At 41.5% G+C, this 25,380-nt stretch overlaps 3 protein-coding genes across 3 annotated transcripts in view; 2 read left to right on the forward strand and 1 right to left on the reverse strand.

The window, feature by feature from the left end:
• grin2ba (glutamate receptor, ionotropic, N-methyl D-aspartate 2B, genome duplicate a) overlaps positions 1–5,804 on the reverse strand; it is a 130,257-nt gene extending 124,453 nt beyond the window's left edge. The window contains exons 1-2 of the mRNA XM_030735879.1: positions 5,734–5,804; positions 4,329–4,436 (exon numbers count right to left, since the gene is read on the reverse strand). Coding sequence (XP_030591739.1) covers positions 4,329–4,355 — 27 coding nt within the window. The 5' untranslated portion in view covers positions 4,356–4,436; positions 5,734–5,804. The remainder of the gene's footprint in view (positions 1–4,328; positions 4,437–5,733) is intronic.
• Positions 5,805–13,414: 7,610 nt separating this feature from the next.
• fmc1 (formation of mitochondrial complex V assembly factor 1) lies at positions 13,415–15,360 on the forward strand. The gene is made up of 2 exons (XM_030735718.1): positions 13,415–13,596; positions 14,601–15,360. Exons 1-2 carry the CDS (start codon positions 13,468–13,470, stop codon positions 14,802–14,804), a joined length of 333 nt encoding a protein of 110 aa, XP_030591578.1. The 5' UTR covers positions 13,415–13,467; the 3' UTR covers positions 14,805–15,360.
• Positions 15,361–17,711: 2,351 nt separating this feature from the next.
• LOC115784753 (heme-binding protein 1) lies at positions 17,712–23,820 on the forward strand. The gene is made up of 4 exons (XM_030736090.1): positions 17,712–18,134; positions 21,005–21,143; positions 22,221–22,401; positions 22,490–23,820. Exons 1-4 carry the CDS (start codon positions 18,057–18,059, stop codon positions 22,662–22,664), a joined length of 573 nt encoding a protein of 190 aa, XP_030591950.1. The 5' UTR covers positions 17,712–18,056; the 3' UTR covers positions 22,665–23,820.
• Positions 23,821–25,380: the final 1,560 nt, after the last annotated feature.

A 25,380-nucleotide genomic window follows, 5' to 3' on the forward strand; every position in this document is an offset into this window, starting at 1 on the left:
GGTATGGTTGAGGGTCACTGCCTGTGCTTGACCATTTCATCTTTGCAACATCGCAAACAGGCTTTTAGAGATTTTGTGTGTGTGTGTGTGTGTTTGTGTGCAGTTTAGATGATGATGATGATGCACCTCCATCCAGTCTCACAGCAAGGGGCATATAGCTCTCTCCTGCACTAGGGAAAGCAATCTCTTTTTTCTGGTATACACTGATTTATTGTCTGGCACAGCTTTCATAAATGGGAAAGAAAAACACTGCTTAGTGGAGCTGCGAGAAAGAAAAAATTGTTTAAATAGCGTTACTTAGTCACAGCTCCTGTACAACAGCACATTAATCAAATCTCTTAGTATCAGATTCATCACACAGTGGGACACAGGTGTTATTATTCCAAATTAAAGTCAGGTCTTAAGCGATTGCCTTTAAACCAGGGGTAACTCCAAGTATAAAGTCATGTAAAACCCAGATTCAGTGATTACATGTTTTAAACCCCTGAAATGTATGAATTTGGCCATCTCACTGTGCTGTCAACCTACAGCATAGAAATACATGGTTTATCATTCAGCTATAATCATCCTTTCCCATCTATATGGCGAAAACACTCCAACACTCTGCACTGTCACTCCTCGAAGCACGAGCACAAGTGTTTTCTGTCGATCACGGCTGCATAAAAATGCTGACCTGTGGCATTCACGCACCAAAACAAATCATTCACACGCTCCCACAACACAACCTCTGGGTGACACCAGAAAACAGCAAGTCGGCGCACGGCTGTACACATTTGTGGTCAAAAGTTGAGGAAATTTATACACATATGTACACAGTATGTATAAATAAAGGCAGAATTACAGCATATTATTAATACAAATAGTCAAACAATTTTGAAATGGAAGAACAAAAGTGTAAAATGACTAAACAGACAAATGAAAAAGTGGAAGCTGCTTAAAACAATGAGAAGCTGCTCATTGTAATTCTGTAATTTTCCCATTGTGGGATCAATAAACTATCATTCATTCGTCATGTTTAGCGTTTGTACTAAAAACACGCTCAGATGTCAGCTGTTCACTTTTTCTTTTGTTTTAAGACTTTTTTTTTAAACTAGACATAATATCAAAATAAAGCAGGAAGCATCCTGCTAACCATACTAGCTAGCAGTATTAGCATGACCTGCTAGCATCTCTTCTAAATATGATCACATTTGATTTAAAAATTTGGCAAAAACGTCATTTTAAATCACTGACATAGTGATGACAAGCCTTTTTAAAAATAAAAATGTCAACATATTTTGTTGACAGGACAAAAACTGAAATGTTAGGATTGCTGCAGAGCAGCTTTTTTTTTTTAGATAGCTAGCAATGCTAGCTATCTAAAAAAAATGGCAACATATATTTCAGGTAAGCAACATTTTCTATGTTCGACTTTTACTGCCTTTCTTATCATTGAGTCATGGCAGCTGCACAGGTGTATGTTGCCCATCAGTTCAGGAAGAATTGCAGCCTCGGTACATATACTGCCTACCAAGCAAAAATTTGAAAAGGTATTTTAAGTATCAGTTCTGCTGACATCTTTAGTTGCAGTGGCTACAGCCATCTTCTATATACAGTCTTTAATGATCCCTGCTTCCAGTAAGGGGTATAAAATCATACAAGTATAAAATAATAATTGAGCACACTGCATGATATGAAAAAAAACAAAAGAAAGCTGGTCCCTAAAAAAAATGTCCATCCTACTGATTTGGCCTGAATTTGCTCGGAGTCACAACCGACTCACCTGAGCCAGGTGTGATAGACCATGACCTTATTTTGATAAAAACTACAAGTCTGCTCATGCCCATCACAAGATAATGTCTGCAGATTGTTGGTTTTTCTCACTTAGCTGCCTAAATGATTTAATCTTCACTTATATAAGTGCTACACTGCACAACTGAGAATCTGCTACCAGTATATTTTGACACTGAAAATCATGTAAACAATTAATCATTTGTCACAGATTAAAATGTTGTAAATCGACAAACAGTTTCAGCGCTTGTTCAGTCCAAAAACTGGAGCACAAACAGTGACAGCACCTGAAGCCTCCTCACAGCAGCATCTGAGGACGTGCCAGAAAATAACAGATGCCACCAAAGCAAATGTTGGAAGTGCAGCAGCTAATGACTGGATCTGCAGGCCGTTTACCAGGTGACTTATGCTACTGCTCCACCGCTGGAGACAAGGATGAGTGAAGTCGCATTGATCTGCTGTTTCACAAGGCAATCGATTCCACCACGTGGATCTTAGCTGCTTTTTAAGGTCAAGCATGTATGTGATCTTGCAGTCAAAATTTAATTAATGGTAATATATGTAGCATCGTATTACTCTGAGGCAGCTAACCACCTGAGACATTCAACCTGCATGACTGGGCTGCTGTAGCTTACAAGCCAACCGAACATCAGCAATGCTTTAAACTAACAATATGATCGGCGTTCATTACAAAGAGAAATGTGCCAGTGTGAGCTGTTGATGTAATGAGATGCCCACACGCACTGCTGTGTAATTTCACATGAGGTGAAAAAACAAAATAGACAGGAGCACAGGCCCATCAGATATCATTGTCTTCCTGGAAAAAAAAAACAAAAAACAAACAGCTGCGCTCTTTCTATCTTCTACTCCACGTCCCCAGAAACAACTACCAAAACAGCATTCCTCCCTATTGTTTCTTTTTATGAGTCCTTTTCTTCATCAGAAGCTTCCTAACTCCCCAGCTCCTGAATTTGCTCCAATTTAGAAAAGACACATTCAGAGGTAAAATAAAAATAAAAAATACACATAAGTATACTGGTCTATTCAGCAAAAGACTGCAACACCAGGATCACAGGAGAAAGGCACGTTAGATTTATCATACTGTTACACCTCAACACAGAAATCTGCCTTTAAGTGCATGCTGCAGATTAGCAGACAGAGAAGAAAGCTGGCCCTAAAAATGTCCAAATTCTGTTTCACACATCAAAGATTGTGGCTTTAATTTATTTCATCATGTGCACTGAGTATGGATAATGACACGGGTTCTCAGAGTCTAAATAAAAGTCTGTTGTTAACTAGATTTGACTGAAAAATGATTTAAAAGCCATGCAGCACTTAATTAGGGGTGCTGAGCGGTGCTGATATAACGAGGGGCCAGAATCCCATTTAGGTTAGGTACACAAAGGTTGGAGATAAAGCTTTTAAAAAACTCATGAGACATTATTATTCTAATATGTCCTCTTTTAGGCCATTATTCCAGCCAGAGCTTTTTTCTAAACAGTTTATGTAAGAGCAGGAAGCTCGCAGGGCTTGAATAATAAAGCCCAGCAGACTAATAATCTCCAACTGTACGTGTGAATGCTACGTTTTGTTCAGTCAGAAACAGCGGGGCGTTGTTGTTAATTAGATGCATCATCGCTGTTAATTATCCATGTGGCATCGGCCAAATCAGATATGTGACTTTACGGTAAACGGCCGAGGCAAAAGCTCTTCATTACAAAGCCACTCTGTTGCTCTACTGCTGGCTAAAAGGCAGCAGGTTAAAGTTGTAGAGGAGCGCCTGTGTCATGGTGCACGTAGTCCATCACCCCCCACGGCAAACCACTGACTCCAATCACAAAAAACAAGAGGAAAAAAGTGAGACCAAATCTGCACCAAGGCTCAGTCTCCTAACGTCATAGCTGATTAACTATGAGATGTGAAAGAAGAAAGGGGAGAGTTAAGGTTAGCACTGAGGAGCACTGGATGAGAAAATGATGAAATCCTCTGATATGATAATGACCTCTCATTGGCCCATGTGGCAAAAACATTTGCTCTGTGTAATTTGGTCCTGAGTCAGAGGAAAAATTCTGCCTTCTTTTTATCTTATCAAACTAAACACACTTTCTCTCTGTCGTCCACACAAAGCAGAGCAGCGCACAAACACAGCTGATGAGGAAATGGTCGCACATTCCTGCCACACACAAAAAAACTCTCATTCAACAAATCCTTTAATTGGCTGATCAATGCCTGTGGAGTCATGTGAACGAGGCCGAAGCATGCCATTGATCAAAGTGCACACTGTGCTAAAAACCAAGGATTAAACCATTCATCTGTAAGCTCCACCTTGAACCATTACCCTGACCCACAAGCACACCTGGCATAAGATACAAAGCAAAAAAAAAAACACTTCAGAAGTTTAAGAACATCCATCATTCAGCGTTAGGACGCATGCAGACACACAAACACACACAGTCGAGATAAGATGGGTTGTTTCGGAGGTGCTCTACAGGGATGACACGAGAAAACTGAGAACAGCTCCGGCGGTAAAGAGGCCACATGCATCAATATTGTCTTACCTTGTGTTTTGCCAGCCAAAGTCTCATCCCAGCATCTCAGAAGCAGCATGATGGTGCGGCCTGGGACTCCTCTCTCCCTCTCATAGCCTCAGACTGAGGGAGGCTGAACTAAAGTCAACATGAGAGAAAATACAATATCATTATTGACCGTGAGCAGCCACTGTTTTAAAAAGGTCCTAATTTCTGAGTTCTTGGAGACTGGAGACTGTACATAAACACTGTGGCTTGTCCCCGAAGGTGATGACAGTCTCCCCTCGAGGGTTTCTAGTGATCATTGTGCCTCTCACACCATGCTATAATAATGCAGAGCAGTTGAAAAATTGTAATAGAATAGGAAGTGACAGGAAATGATTACAAATATGATCCCTGTGGAAAACAGGGCACAATTAAATTAAACTAAATAAGATCTGAAGAGCACAGAAACCTTTTCTCGTGCACAAAAGGGAACACCACATTAAAAGGACATTCGCCCCACAATCGAGTTTACATATTTGTCAGTTCTATTACAATATCATTTATCTATCTAGATTGTTTTGGTGTGAGCTGCCCAGTTTTAGAGATGCCATCTGTAGAGATGTCTGCTTTCTCCTGAGGATAATTCAGCAGCAACTCCACAATAAGGTCTAGTCCAGAAATCATGACCCACTTACTCTAAAAAGAAAAAAAAAATCCACCAACTTCATTGTGAAAAATTTAATGTATGAACTTTCTTTGCATCCTAATATCTATCTACATCCGCCAACCAAAGGAGGAGTGCAGCTGGCTGATATTACAGCTCAGCTGAGGAGGGATGCCGTTCATGTTTACATCCTGTCGCGCTGTCACAAGCACGGGCCTCCAGTCACAGGTAGAGTGTGTGGTAGTGCTTCTTTCTGCAGTGTGATGCGTTCAGCAGGTGAAGCTGCTCACAACCAAGTTTGTAGATGTTGTGATTTCGGAAAAAAAGAGATGTGGCTGTTGCGTTTGCATTTCTGTGGCCCTACAGGCACCATGAGGCGAGTGCCATTTGATTCCATTATATTCAGGAAAACCTGGGCAACTCACATCAAAACTGTCTAAATCAGCACCTCGTACCAGAAGAAACAGGATAACCAACTTAACAGAAAGATGAGTTTAATTAACTCACAAACAAACAATAAAGTAGCCCTTTTTTATTATTTTCAGGTGTCGTTCTACCAACAGGTTTTTGCTTGCGTTAACCAGCTGCGCTTAATCAAACAAATGTGCTTTACTCTCTACCAGGACACCTCATTAGGTGTGTGGGGTTTGTTGTAGTAAATACAGATGTTCATGAATGGAAAGGTGAGATTAAAAACCAGGCACTGCTGCTGAGCGTTTATCTCCCCTCCACATCCTAATCCCTTCAGTGGTGATTGCGGACAAGGAGTTGGCACCAGGAACTCACAGCGGTTTTAGGTAAAATCCTCGTCAGGTCAAGGGGGTAAAGCAGCAATTTCGAGGTAATTGTACTCCACAGGAGCAGCTTCACTTCTGTTCCTCTGGAAAGATGTTTGGAGCCGCTTGTTTTCCTGACGACTGCCAGTCTGTTATTGCAAAGGGGAAAAGGGAGGACAGCGGGTTAGAAGCAGGTCACAGTCAGTTAGACTCTAATAAAGCCATGCTACGCTTGGGCAACCTCTGACCTGCTCCCCTCAGTAAATCTGATTAAAAGAGGCTAATTTAAATGGTAAGAACTGCCATTTGATATGGTTATCTGATTATAAATCTCTGCTTTGCCATTAAGAATGAAATCTGTTGAAATGCATCTCACAGCTCACTTTAGCAAACCGTGTGTGTTTCTTCAAAAGATGCAACAGTCTGATCTGAGGAGAGCCCAGCCTAAAATGATAAATCAAATATTTCCTCCAAATGTTCTGTAGTACAAAAATTGCCTTTGCCTTCATCCCTAAAACACCTTCAAACTACACTATGTGCTGCATCACAAGAATAACAAACAGCTCCTATTAATCCTGTTATACATAACACATACATCAGGAGTCCATATGAGAGTCTAGATTGCAGGGTGGGAGTGGGGAGTGTGAGCCATACTTTAGGTAAATAAATGATTAATTGGAATATGTTGATGAATAATGAAGCAGTCTCTGCGGGGTAACAGATTGTACTTTTCATATTTAATAGATTGATGGGCCTCGCACAAACTCTGACATGTACACTCACTGTTAAACACACTCATCACATGCACGTGTGCCACATAAGGGTGGATGTATAGCAGATTAAAACATCAAAGGAGGTCTACACGTGAACCTCTCTCTCTTTTTTTAGCTTGTTTCTGAGCTTATACTAATCCTGCAAAGTTGCCTAAATGCTCTTCTGAGCACTTTGTGTACACCCCTTCTCGTGGACAGTGTCTGTGTTGATACAAGTCCTCTTAATCAGCCCCGATGAATTATTGAGTAGCCTTTTTATATCAGATCATGACCCATATTCCGCTCCCTTGAAGTGAATATACTGCCAATAAAATTGAGATGTACTTTTTAAGTCGTCCCACATAGTCTTCCCGCTTGCTCTCCAATGGCTGAGCTTGATTCAGACACACACGCTGCAGAACGTTACGAGCTTCAGATGGAGCTCCGCAGACTGATACCCTCATTTATACCAAGGAGATGGACGAGGGCCGTACTGCAGGCTCACACTCGCGTTTGTTTTCTCTTGTAACACACAGAGCCAAAATCATCTTTGCACATTTCAGGTCTGACTTCTGAAGCACACCGTAACATGCAGCGGTGCTCCGGGATACTGTAATCCCTAGATGGCACACAGCAGAAGTCAGCTGAATGCAATGTATCTAATAGCGTTATTGCTGGCTTCGTTAAGGCAGATGCAGGATGCTCAGAGCCAGACGCAGGAGTTGTATTGTTGTCTCATTAAGTAGCACATGGGGGAGAGAGACAGACAGAGAGAGAATCAGTGGGAAGAGGGGATAGGATTATGAATCTCCTTAGCCCCTGCTGTCTCCTCTCCCGGCCTGTTTATAAATGATGACTGCAAACACGCTGCCTATGAAATCTCTTAAGCTCTGATTCAAGATGTTTTGCAGACTTCTTTCTCACATAGATCCTGTGGCATCAAACATTTTCAGACACTAAAATTTGACAGCATACTTGAAAAATCCCAACCATTAAGACACACCTGTTCTGGCAACGAGTAAAATTGGCGACAATGAATGAGGATTTTCTGGAGAACACTTAAAAAGGACATCTCACCGCAAAAATCTAATGTATGCATTTTTCATCTAACCTTTAGTGCTATTTACTCATCTAGATTGTTCTGGTGTAAGCTGCCTAGTTTTACCTTCTCTTGAATATACTGAGACTAAGTGAGGGAAATTACATTAGAAAAACTAAGCACTAATCATGACAAAAGAATCCACAAAGCATGTTCCAATCTATCCCATGTGGGACCTATTTTGAAGTCTTTCCACTGTCAACATCCAGTAACCATCATCACTATGGAGAAGAAAGCGCCCCATCTACACGTGGCATGAATCTTGTGCTGCTTATGAAACAAAACATTAATGGTGTCCCGCTTGGCTGAGATGTAATGTTAGCTAGTGGCTTCTTTTCTTGAAATGGCGAGTGCCATTTAGTTCCACTGTATTCAAGAGAAGGCAGATGTCACTACAGCAGATATCTCCAAAGTGGCACCAGAACAGTCTGGATGGATGAAACGCACTACAGACCAGAAGAAAAATATTTGAGTAGAAGGGATGCTCAGCTGTAACCGTGGACCAAGCTGCTAATTTGCTCAATCTACCATCCAGTTATACTCTGCGATCCCTCTGTGAATGCCGCTCAAATCAGCTGTTTTTAACTGCCACTTTCCAGTTAAGTGGTACATAACATTCACATCATCTTCCATTTTGCCTCTGCTTTCCTGAACCGCAGGTTGCCAAGCCAATACCAGTGCAGCTCAAAGTGTGTTTCACCGTGTTTCTAAACACTGTTTTGGTGGTCGTTACAGTAAAAATGACAGCAGTGAGCCTCATGTCAGAGGCACAGCTTTGCACCAGAGACGTCCATTTTGCAGCGTGGTGGCTGTGACAGCTTTGACAGACTACCTGAGCTTAAGTGCCCATCTGTAGATAGGCTACAGAGGTCACATGTGTTCCAGGGGCACTAAGCAGAATAGGTAATAGTCCCAGGTGGGTGTCACAGGTACAAAACTGTAACCTTCGTACCTGAGCACGGTGCACACACATACATTCACACATATGGAATAAATCCAAACCTCTGCCAGCCAAATGAGAGGAAAGTTAATCAGAGAAAAGGGGTCAAATGGTGTTGCACTTAGAATGGATAAATGGGCAAAGTCTCTGGATGTGTGTGTGAGACGGAGAGAGTGAGTGTGAATGTGCATTTTGATGCAGACAAAGAGTCCAATTTTATTCCGGCACTATCCTCTACGATATGAGATTTACTGTCATTCTCCCTCTGTGAAGCATTTCTCTGGAGTAACAGCAGATAAAAATAATTTCGCGGGAAAAAAAAGGCCAGCGCAGTCCATCTCTTCAGGTAGATTACTTTATTGATCTACGTATATATTCCTCTCACACTAACACACACTGTTTTAAAGAAGAGCGTGAAGCAGCACCGACCAGATTTGATAGGCAGGAGAGTGCCGGTGCAAAACCCAGGGTGAAAGGTAGGAGATTATTTCAACAAGTAAAGTTTTTCTTTTTATTATTTTGACATTATCCTGCACTCTGCATCAAGGGATTTTATTTTACATAAAAAAAAAAGATCATAAACAGATTTAAAGGTGAATACCACAAAAGATAAATGGTGGTGAAATGTGAGGAAAATGACTGATCTCTGATAATCTGCCAGTATCCATTTAAATTCTGCCTAAACCTCACAGTGCACAGACACATCCATGACAAGTCTGCACACACACACGCCCACACACACACACACACACACACACACACACACACACACTGGGTCATTGACAAAAAAAAAAAAAAATTTACATGAATATCTACATCCATTCATAATCATCCAGGACATGCAACAGCAATAGCATTGGTGGATTCAAAGGACTGTACTCACCTATTTAACCCTTAACACTGAGAAATATTAAATTTGATTTGGTAGGATGGAGAAATTGTAAAAATCACAGCTATTACATTGGCTAATTGACAAAGACGTCACTTGAGTCTTTAATCCGCGATAGTGAAATCCCATTAGGATTCAATAGTTGAAAAAGAAATACTGAAATCAGCTTCAGTCCATTAAAAAAAAAGGGGGTCAAAAAATGTCCAGAATTTAGAGCAGTTTTTGATAACTGTTAATTATTTTTTTTTTGGTCATTTGGAATCTAATCCAGGATTTAAAGGGTAATTCCACAGGAAAACATCTATATCCAGAGCGCCTTTATCACGGTTGCTCGAAAGTCCTACTTCCCATCATCTTCGTGTAATGAAGAGGAGCCGCATTAAATCTCCTTCAGGACAAAAATGGAAATACAAAAAAAATAGGAGATGGACAAGGAAATGAGTTATGTGGCTTTCTTTACTTTGCTATGCATCTGTCTATTGCTGTGCCTCTCTGTAGCTCACACACCACACACAGGCACACACACACACACAAATTATTCAGTCACTTTTCAGTTAGCATAGTACTTTTAAGCCTCATATCTTCTATTATATCACATTTTTTTAAAACTCACTTCTGAAAAATCTGCCTTTAATTGCAAATAGTCAGTTGTAAAACTGCATCTTCACAGTGCAAAATAACTAGCAAATCATCTCTGATGCAAGCAAGTCTATGAGGTGTGAGTGGCAGGAAGTAAATATATTTATATATATTATTTTTTTAGACAGCAAATGAAAAAACAACACAGAACAACATATAAATCAATAGACGGATCAATTCAGAGAGGGTGGGAGTGATGGAGCAAAAAAAAAAAAGGATGTACAGAGAGGTGCATGAAGCCAGGTGAGTGGGAAAAAAAGTGAAAATTATGGTGGAGGAAAAAAAAAGGGAAAATATCCTCTGGGTGATAACGCCAGTTTTTTTAGTCCATTCTCTTTGAGTGCTTGTGTGTGTCTGTCTGCAGAAATGAGAGTCAGTTCAGAAAGATATGAGACAGGGAGAGGGGGGGGGAGAGAGAGAGAGAGAGAGAGAGAGAGAGAGAGGGAGGAGAGAAGAAAAGAGGGCAGCAAAGAAGGAGGCAGAGCACTGTATAAACACAGATGACACCCCGACAGAATGGACAAGTGCCGGCTTTGAATTATACTTTGAAACAACAGTGCATTTGTCGCTCTTGAATTAGGCTCAGGTTGCTCAGTTTGACCTTCAGCTGATACACATGAAGCCAGCAAACTCGGTTTGCTAGTGTGCATTTCCTCTACTGAACAGATGTGGAGTTTGGATGTCTGTCAATGTGCACAACTGCTAAAAAAAGAAGGAACAATCGTGTGAGCGTGTGAGGGTGAGGGTGAGGGTGTGTGTGTGTGTGTGTGTGTGTGTGTGTGTGTGTGTGTGTGTGTGTGTGTGTGTGTGTGGAATAAAACGGGGGCATTTCTGATGTTTTAATGGAAGAACGGACTTTTTGTGCAACAACATGAAAATGACAAGACGGTCAAAACGTGCCTCCGTGATGACGACCGGAGAAGGTGTTTGCTTGATGAGTCACTGTGGTCCTGATTGAGGAGAACAAAAAGAAAAAAAAACACAAGTCTGAAAACACAGATGGAGGGGGTGGGGGGGGGTGACGTAGGGAGGACATGGCATGAGGCAAGAATCAGCTGAGAGCTGGATGGGAGGGGAGCCATACCAAAGCTAGATCGGAGGCCAGCGAGCATGTGTGTGTGTGTGTGTCTGTGCATGTATGTGTCTGCATTTGTGTGCATGTCAAGGTGTGCACCACACACAAAACCACCTCGCACACACGGAAAAGAAACAAAGACTTTGAGACAGACACTAAACACTAAATAGACCTACCTATGGTTAGAATTAAGAATCGGCCAAAAAAGATGCATAGGATGGTGGGAGGAAAAAAGAGAAAGGGGGGAAAATAGGAAAAGGTACAAAAGTGAAAAAAGCATAAATAGAAAAGACAAGCAAGCCAATTAAAATGACTCTATTAGAGCTGTTAAAAGCGAGGAAATAAAAAAAGAGCAGGTGGAGTCAAAAAGTAGCCAAAGTTACGGGTGGACAGTGGCTGGAGTGGCGGAGGGGGGAAGAGGGGGGAGGTGGAGGGAGGAGGAAGCGTGGGCTGCACAGGGATAGAAAAGGCTGGAAGTGATAGCAATGGAAAGGGAAGGAAGAATGAATGAATGAGAGGGGGGAAAAAAGAGGATAAAAGGGGGGAAAAAAGATCCCCGTCCTCTTTCTCTTTTTCTCTGTCTCTCTGCCTCTCTCTCCCTCCTTGTCTGGCTCATAAATAGAAGAAATTGTTGACCAGGTAAATGGCGAAATAGATAAGAAGACAGAGGACCGAGAGAGCAAGCAAATGAAAAGGTAAAGCACCTCCCAGCAGCGCGATGAGGAAAAAAAAGAACAAAAAACGAAAGATAAAAGCAAATACTCCAGTGGCCTCCGTTGTCTCCAGTCTATATGTGGAAGGGGGGATTGGCTGTTGCCAGTTGTTCCCCTTCCCCGGCTGCCTTCTGCTTTCTTCTTTCTCTCCTCCCAAAAAAGACTTCCCATCCAGATGACAAAAAGCAGGAACAGATGTCCTTCCCTCTTTCTCTCAACTCTGGTCAGAAATCACACGGCACTCACACAGGTTAGACATTGTTGCAGTGGCAACGCAGAGTATCACCAAATATTGCTCAGTGGGAGGAAGAAAAAAAAAAAAGGCATTGGGGTTGCTGCTAGTCAAGCACTGCCTACCTCATGAGGAAGAATACTGAGCTGGAATTGCTGTCTCCCCTCTCCCGCCCATTCCTGCAAAAAGATGGGAGGATGGGAGGTGGGCCCGCTCACTGCATTAGTATTCATTGAAAGAGTGTGAGAGTGAGAGAGAGAGAGAGAGAGAGAGAGAGAGATGGGGAGGTGGAGGAGGAGTGGGGTGCCTTCCAACAAATGTCGAGGAACCAAACCGGTGTGTGAAACTGATAAGAGACTGGCTCCCCCTAGAGTCAATCATCAATACACAAGCTCAAGCTAACTGGAAACACTGGGAACATCATGGGAACATGCAGCGGGAGGACCCATGACCTGACTTCAGGTCATCCAAATGTTTGAAGTTTGAACCTGTGAGGACACATTCTCTGCCTCAATTTTGCAGCGTGCCTCCCAATGGCACGGTATTACTGTAATCCACTTACAAAACAGTTCAGTGCTCAGTCTTACAGATCAAATTTAAGGGCCTGAGCTTTGCTTTTCTCTGAAAGCATCCCTGTGTGAGGAAGCCTCCACAGTCTACACACCCCATTATACACTGAAAATTAAATGGCTTCTCCTTCATATTACCAAATTATAGATGAATAATTACCTCACAATGAAGCTGAAGGTGGAATCCATGTGAATGAGGCTCAAAATGTGGCAGAGGACAAGCAGTTATCACAGCTTTCCCGTCTATAGGCCGGACTTGGGTGGACATATCAAAGCAGGCAGCACCAGGACAGATCTGTAATGACCTTTTAGAGAGTTTCAGACATCTGTGGAAACACAATAAAACAGTGAACTCTATATTTATCCTGGAAAGCTGCTGAAGAAAACCACGGGAGGCTTCAGAGCTTCAGTGGAGCAACTGGTGCTTAGCATTTACAACGCTTTTTAAAACGAGACAGATAACATTAGATGTGAATTGGTGACTCTGAACATTCTCTGGGCTAAAAAAAAAAAAAAAAAAAAAAAGACGGACCATAAACCACTGAGCACGGAGAGGTGAAATTAGTGTGATAAATACACACATACATACATACTGTTTGCATACCTATATATGCAGGTGATCATAGCAAGCACGACATTAACAACATGCACATTTTAAATTCAGTCCAAGTTACCTTTTACTGTTGCAGGGGAAAGTCAGTGCTGAGGAAGCAACAGTCACGCAGTCAACTTGAAAGAACTGGTGCAACTTTATCGCCGCCTTGTGGTCGACAGTTACAGATCGACTGTGCGGAGGTGGATTGAGTGTGCCTGGCTGCAGGTAGCACGGGGCAGAGATGGCGTCGCTATCGTCGCCGCTGCGAGTGTGTCGCGGGATCCTGAAAGAACTGCGTGCCATCCAGGGACCGAGTTATAAAAAGTCACTGGCTTATAGCTATGTCATGGACCAGTTCCGCAAGAATAAGGTAATTATGCCAGTAACTGCGTGAAAGCTAACGTTAGCTTAGCTGCTAACTACTGCTGCACGTCTGATGTTGGCCAGCCCGATAACTCCTGAATGACAACGGTTTTTGGCTTTAAGAGGAAATAATTTAAGCCGTTTTGTTTACTAATAGACAGGCTGGCCAGCTTGACACCGATAAGTAGCTGCTGTCTACCTGGCACAAGATTAAAGTCAGATCAAGGTGACTGAAGCAGAAGGGCATGCAAACATTAGCGAGCAGCTAATTAGCTTAAGGTGCCGCTTTAAAATTGCCGTCGTTGATGGTTATGGACGCAAATTATAACCTTTATTCATTATATGGAAAACCGTCAGTTGTGTGTGTGTGTGTGTGTGTGTGTGTGTGTGTGTGTGTGTGTGTGTGTGTGTATATATATATATATATATATATATGTATATGTGTGTGTGAGTAAAAATGATCTGATAAGCACATGATTTTATGTTTGAGTTAATTGGATCCAAAGCTGCTGAAACAGATCGCTTCATTAGTCTGTCTAGAGGATATTAAGTCAGTGTGAGTGGCTCTGGTTGTATCTGTTTGGGCATATAGGCATAAACTGTGTATTATTAATGCTTGGGTGAGCGTGGCTCACGGGGGAGGTTGAATGCATGTGCAGTCACTGAAGCAAAACAGCTGGGAGGAACTCTTGTTTGTCGGTTTGCATTTTTCCTGGTTTGAACGCATCCCGAGGCATTACAATGTATGTCTGCTCCTCTGTAGGGATTGAACCAAATGCTTGCTGTCCATGCAGCTGTTAGAATTTGTGAATAGAAGGGGGAAAAAAGGCATGCTTGTTTATGAAAAGCAACTATTGCTGCATGTAATTCCAGGGTTGTCTTCTAAATTTTTTCATCAGTGTTAGGCTGTTTTCTGTTCCAAAAAACAAAACTAGAGGAAAAGTTTATCTGCCACCCTCTATTAGTGTTACTTTATTATGTTGTGGTTTGATGAACTGTTGTTTTTCACAGGTAACGGGAGAAAGGTACTGCCGTGCCCAGCAGGAGGCACATCATGCCTCACACACATACCTGTGTTTGCTGGCTTCCACCAGAAACCACCTGGCCCTGCACAATTTTTACCACGGCAAGGGAGAGCGCAGCCCAGAAGAGGTCGCCAATCTAGTGGGGCTCAGGTTGCCCACACAGCCAGGAGGCAAAGGCTGGGAGAAGTGATGGCACTGGAAAAAACAGTCTTTACACTCTTAAGAGTTGTGTGTGTGTGTGTGTGTGTGTGTGTGTGTGTGTGTGTGTGTGTGTGTGTGTGTGTGTGTGTGTGTGTCTGATTCATCTGGACAGTTGACGTTGTGTGAATCAAACACTATGACAGGTTGGAGTTTTTGCTATTATGTGAACTGTTGAGGGATTATATTCTTGCTGGCTTGTGCTGCCAGTGTTCAAGTTCAGTGTACTGTGAAAATTGAAGTTGTACTTTAAAATCTTCGCTTAACATATTGCACCCCAGTACTTATCTGCAGCTCTGTTTGTGTTTAAATAGAACTTAAATGCAGTGAGTAAAAAGAAATGTAAGTACATTTTCATTTGGTGTTTCTATTAAAATATGCTTCACTTTGACACTGTTTTTCCTAAAGAATGTTTATACATTGTAACACTTTTATGTATTTAAAATATCAGTTAAAATCAGGCTATTTTGATTTTTATGTATGTAAGGAATAAGTAAACATGCTTCATCAGATGCTGATCAAACGTGACACTGATGAAGCTGAACAGACTTTCTCTCACTGTGTGTTATTGTGTATGTTACATATAGGTTGATAGGTTGATTTTAAACATCTGAGTACACATTATGACTTTTGTCACCCCCATTTAATTCCCACATGCAAGACAAGTAAGTTGATAAGTGCAGTACTTTTAACCAGTAACTAACTGCCTCCACCGTATTTTGGAGTGAAGGCTCAGCCTACCTACCTTTCTTGTGCATTATTGGCAAACACTGCAGTGTTATGTACTGGTTAAAAAAATTGGAGAAAGGCTCAAAAATCCTGATCACTCCCCGAGAGCCAATTAAGTGGCCCTATTAATAGGCTTTTCCTTATTTTCTCTCATGCATTCATTTGTGGTCACTTCATTAGGTACACTTGTTCAGCTGCTTATTAATGTTAATAATCAGCCAATCACATGGCAGCAGCTCATTGCATTTTGACATCTAGGCATGGTCAAGAAGGCTGAGCCTCATTTCAGTAGAGGGTGGTGGCAGGTAGTTATTGGTTAAAAGTATTGCACTTAACAGCTTCCCCTAATGCATTTGGGAACTCATAAGTTTCTTTATATCTTTCTATGAAAAGGAGAAACGGGAGCAGTGATTTATTGAAGTATGTGCAAACACAGAAATACAGTATATATGGCAAAAATATTTGGTATGACCACCTTTACGCTTCAACATAGTATGAACCGTCTTAGGCAACTGTCTTGTCATTTCTTTATGTAGTCTTCAGGAATAGTTCTCCAGGCTTCTTGGAGAACATTCAAAGTTGAGATATGGCAATTACACACAAACTGGACTGAAAATCAGCAGCAGGTCTGATGGAGTGGTGAATCCAAACTTGAAAATTATGGTTTAAATCATCTTCAGTATGCATGGTGGAGGTCAGAGAGCGATATAATAGTGAGTGTCCACAGCCATCTGTAAAACATGGAGGCTCTGGCGTAGTATATTATCAGTCATGGATTGGCCTCCCCAGAGCCTGGACCTCAACATCACTGAAGCAGTGTGGGATCAGCTTGACAGAACAGAACAAAAGGAAGAAACATCCAAATAAGAGCTTTGAATGTCCTTCAAGAAGCCAGGAGAACTATTCCTGAAGACAAAGAAATGAGAAGAAAGCTGCCTCAGAGAGTTCAGACTGTGCTGAAGAATAAAGGTGGTCACTGGTGGATGATCACATTAAATGTTGCCAATATTTCAAATGCTTGTCTCAGTGTTTTTTTTAATACACTTGGCTCTGCAGGATGTCAATGACAGCAGCTATCCAAAAATGCACGGCAGCCCCTCCTGCCTGCTGTTTAAACTTTTGTTTTGTGTGGGGCAGCCACTCAGCAGAAATTCAGATAAATGGAGAGAGGCTAAAAGTCGTGTTTTACACAGAGGATGAACTGAGGAACTTCAACATGAACTGTGACTAATACAAAGCTACTCTCCGGAGTCCCAGAATAAACCTATAGAGTTGGAAATAAGCAGGTTCTCTTTCAATTTGAATTAAAAGCTCTTAGAAACTCTCAGCAAGAAAACGATGACTTAAATAGGCCTACACAAGATATTGCATGGAGTCTCCCATTCATTTTCGTCCACAGACGGGATCACATCCGATCTCCTCTCTTTGTTTGTTTGCCCCATCGTCCACAGTTCCCTTGTAGTACGTCTTTTTTTTTTTTTCCTGGCTAGTTTTATCTGTTCCACTTTTCCATAAATCCTATCCTTCCTGCTTCCTTTTACTCTCCAGTGGTGAGTAACATTGCCTTCAGTGTGAATTTAAATAGACTAACCCTAAAGCAAAGCAACGCACTGTGACACACGGAAAAAGACGTGCACCCATGTGCTGCCCCGAACTAACGCACAGCTCAGCAATCAAGGTCCAATGCATACTGACAAACCAAAAGCTTGTGTCAAAAATTATACTGCATAGAAAGCACCCCACAGTTTTATGCGCCCTGAAACAGACAGTCATGAACAACAGAATGAGGGAGACCCCTAAAAAACGCAGGGATATGGAGGAGGTTACTCCTGTGCAGTTATTAATATTGATATTAATATTGAATATTGAATTAAAATCTCACAGTAGTTATGCAATTAAATATATCATTGTATGTATGTCAGCGCAACCTGGACTATTCTGGGGGTAATAAGCTGTAAATTAATTAATTAATTGATTTTTTTTTTTAAAGGTCATATGCTGACAGCTCGATGCCCCGTTTGAATCAACTCAATGATGATGAGTGAAAAGTGGTGATACAAGAGAGCGTCAATCTGGTAAGAGGAAAATCTGAGAGGGAGAAGAGGGCGGAGACACTCAACTACTCAGAGGGGAGGATGATCTTTCTTTTTCATTCCTTGGTTTGGAAAAGGATCGAGGAGGAAGCGTTTCCAACTTGTGCCTCCGAAAAAAAAAAAAAAGAGAGAATCATCTGTTGAGAGTCTGTACTCACTGGAGCGAAGTGTGCGCCCTTTGCTGGAGGAGAGGAGCATCTGGATATTGCTGTAAATTACCTCTTGCAGTTCAAGGTTTTTCCAGGAGTTAAAGGACTACGTTATAATAAATAATAAAATAAATAAGAAATAAGAAAAAAAAGAAAAAAAAACTGCCATACTAGAGAGCAAGCTGTTTGCAACAAACAGAAAGACGAGAGGGAGGAGGAAAAAAAACAGAACTAAAGGAGCGGAGAGAGGAGAGGTGACTTGGCCGAAGCGACATGTTTGGCATGATCAAGAATTCACTCTTCGGAAACACCGAGGAGACGGAATATAAACTGCTCAGCAGCGAGACGAAGGTGAGCAGTCTGTGCACTCAGAAACAGCTTTATCGTTCTCATATGCCTTTTCTCTCCTCTGCGTCCTCACCCTTGGCTTTACGCGCGTGTGCAGCTATGATTACGCGCAGCAATTCTGCAGGACCATAAAGGTGCAAGGTTTCCCCCTCTCGTTGCATGAATATTTAACCCTTGACTTAACTCTGTGGAGGCTATGTTATTAAAATTTCGATGGAATTTGCTATGGTGATTAACCTGCTGCTGTAGGCCAGACTGACGGTGACCTGTGAGGTTGCATGCCCATCCACAGCGCGGGTTAAAATGTAGATCAGCCCGAGGTTCTCCCCCAACCAACAAGGCAGAAATAATTGAAGAAGGTGATGCGTAATCTAAAACAAATAAATAGCATTTACAGATGACTAAAAACGGAAAGGCTGAGGGTTCGTGTTCAGTGTGGATCACTGTTGCTTCCCATTCTGACACTCTGGGTGCGTGTGTGTTTAAAACCGCAAGACCCACTAACGGATCCTGCTGTGGAAGAGGATGCTGAGCAGACCTGTTGGTGGTTAACCCATGAGCTCAGATATGGATTGTGCGTATGATACTCTAATCATCACTGATGAGGACAGTAACAAAGCGAACTCATGTGGCTGAAGACGAAGGACACGTCCTTTCCACGTCAGCCCTCCACCTGCCATCTTTTATATTTGTATTTTCTATGCATGGTGTTTGTTTATCTTGTGTTTACTGCGTGCACACTGTGGAAAGATTACAGCAAACTCACTGACGTGTTAACTCAAGCCTCACGGCTCTTTCGAGGTTTTTCTCTCTGTGTGCCCACTACTGTAAATGTGCGTGTAGCCCTCTATTGTTGGTCTTGACACGGGTTTTAAAAGTGGCTTTGTGTGCTTATCTCCTAAACAGCAGCTAACTTTTGGGAGAAAGACAAAGGCGGACAGAAAAAGAGGATTTTCAGTAGGCAGGGAATTAAATGACCCAAACGGACACACAGAGAGTCAGATCTGTTCTGACAGCCTACTCTACATCTGTTGTCAGAAGCAGAAACTCAAAAATAGACAGTCGAAGCCAGCAGTATGTGTCCACATAAGAGTTTTTAAGGATACCAAGCACTTCCACTAACATTTAGGCTTAAATTACAATTTAATTTAATGGAAACCTGTCTCAGAAAATATTGTTCAGTGTATCACTACAATTTCTGGAGGCTCATCAAATTTCTGGACCTGACTGATGTTTAAAAGGCAGGTGCTGAGATCTGTGGAGCACCTGCCTGACTCTGACACCCCACACTCTTAATTAAACCTGACACACACACACATTCACAGCAGAACATGGAATATTGCTTCAAAATAAGATGAACTGACAAGGCACTGTAGCAGTCAGTGCTGATGATACCTTTAACGTGCTCAGTTCAGGCACTGAATAATTATCACTGTATAAGCTGGCATCAGACAGCAGTTAAACACACACATTCGCACTACCACACATGTGACAGACAAATTAATTGCACTGCTTAACTGAAATTAGGCTCTGCCTTCTTTGTATGTCACCCATATGCAACATTAATGGTGGTCCCACTGACAAGCTATACAGGGCAAAACCCTTGTAATTACTAAGCAGGAGCCCGGGTATTCCTCACATGTTAAAGCTTCACAGTAACACAGTGTTATCTTGTATGTGTTGAGGAATAAATTTGGCCATAGGGCCTGATTATAAGGCCACTTCAGAGGATTTCAGGGCCTCTGTTTTGGGGGTTTTAAATAAGATTATGCAGATGAAAAGGTGTTGGTGATAAAGGTATAGCAAATGGAAATGTTTTTAGCATCCTGGGATTTGATAGTAGCCCAAGAATCACAAATTCAATTTGCAAGATGAAGGTATTTGCACGATATTTTTAGATTTGAATGTTCCTCCAGGGAAGAGAAAACATGCTTAAGAAGCCTACATAAGATTGAGAATGTGCAGTGGAAACTGTGCCCTCAGCCTTTTTCCATTGTTGTCTCTTTTTTTTTGTCTCAGTTTACATGTTGAGATAAACACATTATCTGCAAAATAATCATTTTAAAAAACTGCGTATTTCAGAGCAGCCAGCAGTTCCCTTGCAAATCAGTGGTAAACATTCAATTACAATGGATGGCGATTATATTATGCAATTAAATTCTGGTGCACAAACCCAATTTTACAAACAAACACAGAAATATGTGCACAGTGTGATCATGTTAGCGAACGAGAAGCTGCTTTTGAAACCTGCATCAGTCTCTGCAGCGACCAGATTCCTTCAAAACCGGTTTAACTTACCGCTCAGCAGCATGGCTGAGTGACTGTGCTCCACATTAACCCCACTTAATCATATTTAATGCAAAACTGTTGCATCATATTAACGATGTGTGTGTGTGTGTGTGTGTGTGTGTGTGTGTGTGTGTGTGTGTGTGTGTGTGTGTGTGTGTGTGTGTGTGTGTGTGTGTGTGTTTTCTTTTCGCATGTGCTCTGTTATGTAAGACCGTGCATCTCTTCCCCATTATTCTATGTAAGCCGACGGAGCCCTGCAGAGCAGAAGAAGAAATTAAATCAAATCAGAATAAATAAATTTCATCTGTATCTGCCCATTTTGGTCTCTCACACACACATAGACACACACACACACACACACACAAGGACACACACTGAACCCTCTATGTGTAAATCTCGCTAGTTCAGGGCTTCTGTCCTTAGAAGCAGATTGTCAGCATCAGTGTGTCAGAGGTGAATCATGTGTGGACTTAAACTCTGCCGCTCCCATCCCCGGGATGAGAGCAGCGGTGTGGAGCATTTGTGTAGCTGTGGCTGGCCTGCTGATGCCTAAGCCGTCCCCTGATTTCCCTTTTCTTTCCTAGGATGGCGTCAGCTTCGAGGTGCGACGGTATGATGGCGCAAAATATGCTGCTGTTTCGTCTGAGGGGCGAACCTTTGACCAGGTGACGGGAGAGCTAACGAGGAAGTTGCTCATGTACATTGGCGGAAGCAATGAACAAGGTAAACCAGGCAGAAAATAAACCTGTCAGATGGACCATATGGTATAGTCACTAAGAGTAATTTTCCTGTTACTTTCTTTGTTGAGTCGGTGGCCAATCCATCCATCCATCCACCCATCTATGGATGCATTTTCTTAAAAATATTAATCACATTTTTTTTTAATTTCTCATATTTTTGTTTTAAGATCTGTGAATTTGGGTCTGTGTGTATTGTTTTAATTGTATTCTATTTTCATCTTACTATACTAAAATTTTTTCCAGACGCAAATTCAGATCAGTTCAGTTCTATTTATATAATGCTAATTCATGACAGGTGCCCCCTTAATGGGCCTAACATTGTAAGGTAAAGACCCTAAAATGTTAGAAAGAAAATGACAAAAATCAGACATAAGTGCTTGGCAGCAGTGGGAAGGAAGAACTCCCTTTTAACAGGAAGTGACAACCAACAGAACCAGCTTCAGGGAAGGGAAGCCATCTGCCAAAATTGGTTGGGAGTGAGGGGAAAGAGAACATAGAATAGGAGTGCACGAAGAGACAAAAACAAAACAGAAACTATGGGAAAGAGAAGGAATAAGTTGATGGCATGCAGTAGTGGCATGAAAAAGAAAGTGACAACTTTGTGGCACCTTAAAGCAGAACAAATGAGCATTATGGGATCAACGTGTGGCTCAAATTTTAAGGCCAACCTTATTCTGAATAAACGTAATATTCTTTAAATGGGTTGATTTAAGGTGACTTTGCTAATGTGGAAGATAAATGTGAATAATCCTCAGACACACACGTCCTCTGAGGTAATGGTTCCTTGCTTTAGGTCAAGAATTAAATCCATAACCTTAAGGTAAATAAAAGTGCAGTGTCAAATAGGCATTTATTTCCCCGTTAGACGTCTGATTTACATGTGCTGCTTTGTACCGTCTCAGTTTTTACTATCAGCGTTTGCATTTGCATAATGATGTTATGTAGTCCACAAAAAAAAGGGTGCACATTTCCTGACCTTTAGATTTGGGTGATGCTGCTTCAGGGAGACCTTTTCCTCCTTTTTTAAATTCACCTTCTGTCTCACACTTTATATCATGAGGTGAGGCCATGGGTACGGCAGCTCCCATCATAATCACGGTGTACCCACGGAACGATGGGGTTTTCTCTCGCCGCTTGGTGGTGGCCATCCGCATTCCCTCCAGCTACCAGCAAGAACCCCCGACTCCCACCGACAGTGCCATCAGGATTGAAGAGAGACCCGGCATGACCGTCTACGCCCTGTATGGGTCATTTAAAGTGTCTTTTGTTGTCATTGTTGTTGCTGATGTGTACACAGGGAGTACTTTGAATTATTTTTTCAATTTGCAGGCAGTTTGGAGGCTTCGCGGGGGAGAGCGAGTACAGAGCGGAGGCCCTGCGTTTGACACGCACCCTGGGCGAGACAGCTCCATTTCAGCGCAAGCAGTACTTCTGCTCTAGCTACGATCCGCTCAAGCCTTATGGACGCAGAAATGAGGTGTGGTTCCTGCAGGAAGAGCCATAGTCTGTCAGATTTCAGGCTGAATTCTTTATTCAGCCTCAAACGCGTCGTGTAGCCCTAAAACTGATTTGGTTTCAGACATCATGCAAGTGGCCAGAAATGTTCTATGTGACAATAAATGATGAATGAAATCATACATTATATATGACTTTCAGAGAGGTCAGTTTTCAGCAATCATCAGTCCCGTGATCTGTTGGCACATTTTGTTACTTAATGCAAGTTTGTCATGTTAAATTACTAACTGATCATTAGAAAAACTCATTTGGCTGTTATGTTAACACCGCTGATTAAAGAGTCAGCAGCCTTTGAATGTTCTTGTTCTAAACAAAAATAAATAAATAAATAAAAATAAAGGTCATTCCAAGCAGGAAACTGATGCAAGCAAAGATTTCATAAAGAGTTGTGTACAGCTGAGAAAAAGGACATCAGAGTCTGTGGTTTGGAAAAACCGATGCTTCAAATGTCCTCAGCTGGACTTTTTCATTATGTGATGCTCTTAAGAGGAGGTCTGTGAATCAAATTGTCCCCACTGTTGTAAAAAGTCATATATTTTTTTTTGACAGTTTTCAGTATTCAATAACCGATTCTTTAAAAATAAATAGATTAATTAGCCAACTTTATTGAACTTTACTGATTCTCTGATCAGAGGAGATCTAATGATAATTTTACCTTTAAACATGATAAACTTGTGTGGAGCAACAGATTGAACAGGAGCACCGGAGAGATGGTTGCTGAAAATGATCCTCTGTGTGTCCACACTGATATTCCATTAAAAATCATTACTTGTTTATGACTAATGATTAGATATTAAATATACCTATGACAAATCTGATTCCTGTGATCTCATATAAAATTGATAGAAAATATAAAGCATTTCCTAGTGAACCCAAACAGTCTATCTGTGACAGTTTGGTTTTCCAAGATAAGGAAAGTACATTCACCGGCCACTTTATTAGATACATTTGTTCAACAGGTTGTTGATGTAAACATAGAATCAGACAATCAATGGCAGCAATTCAATGCATTTAGGCAGGTAGACACTGTCATGACGACCTGCTGGAGTTCAAACTGAGCATCAGAATGGGGAAGAAAGGTGATTTGATGTGGCATAGTTGTTGGTGCCAGATGGGCTGGTCTGAGTATTTCAGAACCTGCTGATCTGCTGGGATTTTCCCCACACATACATCTCTAGGGTTTACAGAGACTGGTGTGAAAAACAGAAAATATCCAGCAAGCAGCAGTTCTCTGGGTGAAAATGACTTGTTGATGTCAAAGGTCAGAGGAAACTGGCCAGACTGCTTTGAGCTGATGGAAGGCAACGCTAAGTCAAATAACCACTTGTTACAACCAAGGTATGCAGAAGAGCATCTCTGAATGCACAACATGTTGAGGTTTGAAACAGATGGGCTACAGCAGCAGAAGACCACTCCTTTTAGCCAAGAACAGGAAACTGAGGCTACAATTCATACGGGCTCTCCAAAACTGGACAAAAGAAGATTGGAAAAATGTTGTTATTTCTGCTATAACATACAGATGGTCAGAATTTGGTGCAAAACAGCATGAACCCGTGGATCCATCCTGCCTTGTATCAATGACTTGGGCTGCTGCTGTAATGGTGGGGGAGATTTTCTTTGCACACTTTGGGCCCCTTAGTACCAACTGAGCATTCCATCACTTTATGACAGGGTACCCATCTTCTGCTGCTGCTTCCAGCAGGATAATGCACAATGCCAAAAAGCTCAAATCATCTCAAACTGGTTTCTTGAACATGACAGTGAGTTCACTGCACTCAAATGACCTCCACAGTCACCAGATCTCAAGCCAATAGAGCTCCTTTGCGATGTGGTGGAACGGGAGATTCACATCATGGATGTGCAGCTGACAAATCTGCAGAAACTGTGTGATGCTGTCATCTCAACATGGACCAAAATCTGTGAAGAATGTTTCCGCCACTTTGTTGGATCTATGATACAGAGAATCAAGTCTGCTCTGAAGGTAAAAGGGGGTCCAACCTGGTACTAGCATAATATACCTTATAAAGTGGCCAGTGAGTGTAGAGCGAAAAAAAAAAAAAAAAAAAAAAATTACTGTTAAATAAACTGGGAATTTACCTGCAGTTTTTTACAGGCATAAAACTCATTGAATGATCTAATATAAACCAGTAATTAAATGCAAACAAATCTGTCTTTTCATTTCCTTTTGCATTTACATGTTTGTCCTTAAAGGTAAATCAAGTCCCTGTAGACTTTGCACATCTTTAATCTAGTTTACAACTTAGTGATGACTACAGAGAAATGTATAGCATTATTTAGGATACATAGTAGTAAAAACCATACATCCTTTTCCTGAGTAAGGAACTGGAAAAAACGGGAGCTGAGCCATAAAGTAGAATTAGTATTTATAATCAGTTGGTGCGCAGATAGCTAGTCACCGCTGTCGTTCTAAAGTTTGTGATTATATATTGGTCCTTAAAGCATTTGTACAGTAAATATTTGGTGTTTAGTGCAGTGCATGATAATGCAGTCCTTATTTATTAAGACTATTTAAACTGTCATGCAATATGTGGGTACAGTGTGATTCTGTGTGATAAGAGTGACTATATTGTTCAGATTTGACTGTTTAATAACATAATAAATGTATTATTTAGTTACAGTGTGCATAATTCTTATCATTTATTTCATTATTTGTGAGGCACAGTTGTGGTAAAAAAATATACAAC

The sequence above is a fragment of the Archocentrus centrarchus genome, chromosome 8 (genome assembly GCF_007364275.1).
Source record: "Archocentrus centrarchus isolate MPI-CPG fArcCen1 chromosome 8, fArcCen1, whole genome shotgun sequence".
In the NCBI taxonomy this organism is placed as follows: Eukaryota; Metazoa; Chordata; class Actinopteri; order Cichliformes; family Cichlidae; genus Archocentrus; species Archocentrus centrarchus.

Bases quoted from the DNA above. Each gene is read 5' to 3' on its own strand.
- LOC115784753 (XM_030736090.1), top strand. From the start codon at position 18,057: ATGTTTGGCATGATCAAGAATTCACTCTTCGGAAACACCGAGGAGACG. The intron at 18,135-21,004 runs GTGAGCAGTCTG...TTTCTTTCCTAG, and splicing joins TGCTCAGCAGCGAGACGAAG to GATGGCGTCAGCTTCGAGGT. The intron at 21,144-22,220 runs GTAAACCAGGCA...TTATATCATGAG, and splicing joins TGGCGGAAGCAATGAACAAG to GTGAGGCCATGGGTACGGCA.
- fmc1 (XM_030735718.1), top strand. From the start codon at position 13,468: ATGGCGTCGCTATCGTCGCCGCTGCGAGTGTGTCGCGGGATCCTGAAA. The intron at 13,597-14,600 runs GTAATTATGCCA...TGTTTTTCACAG, and splicing joins ACCAGTTCCGCAAGAATAAG to GTAACGGGAGAAAGGTACTG.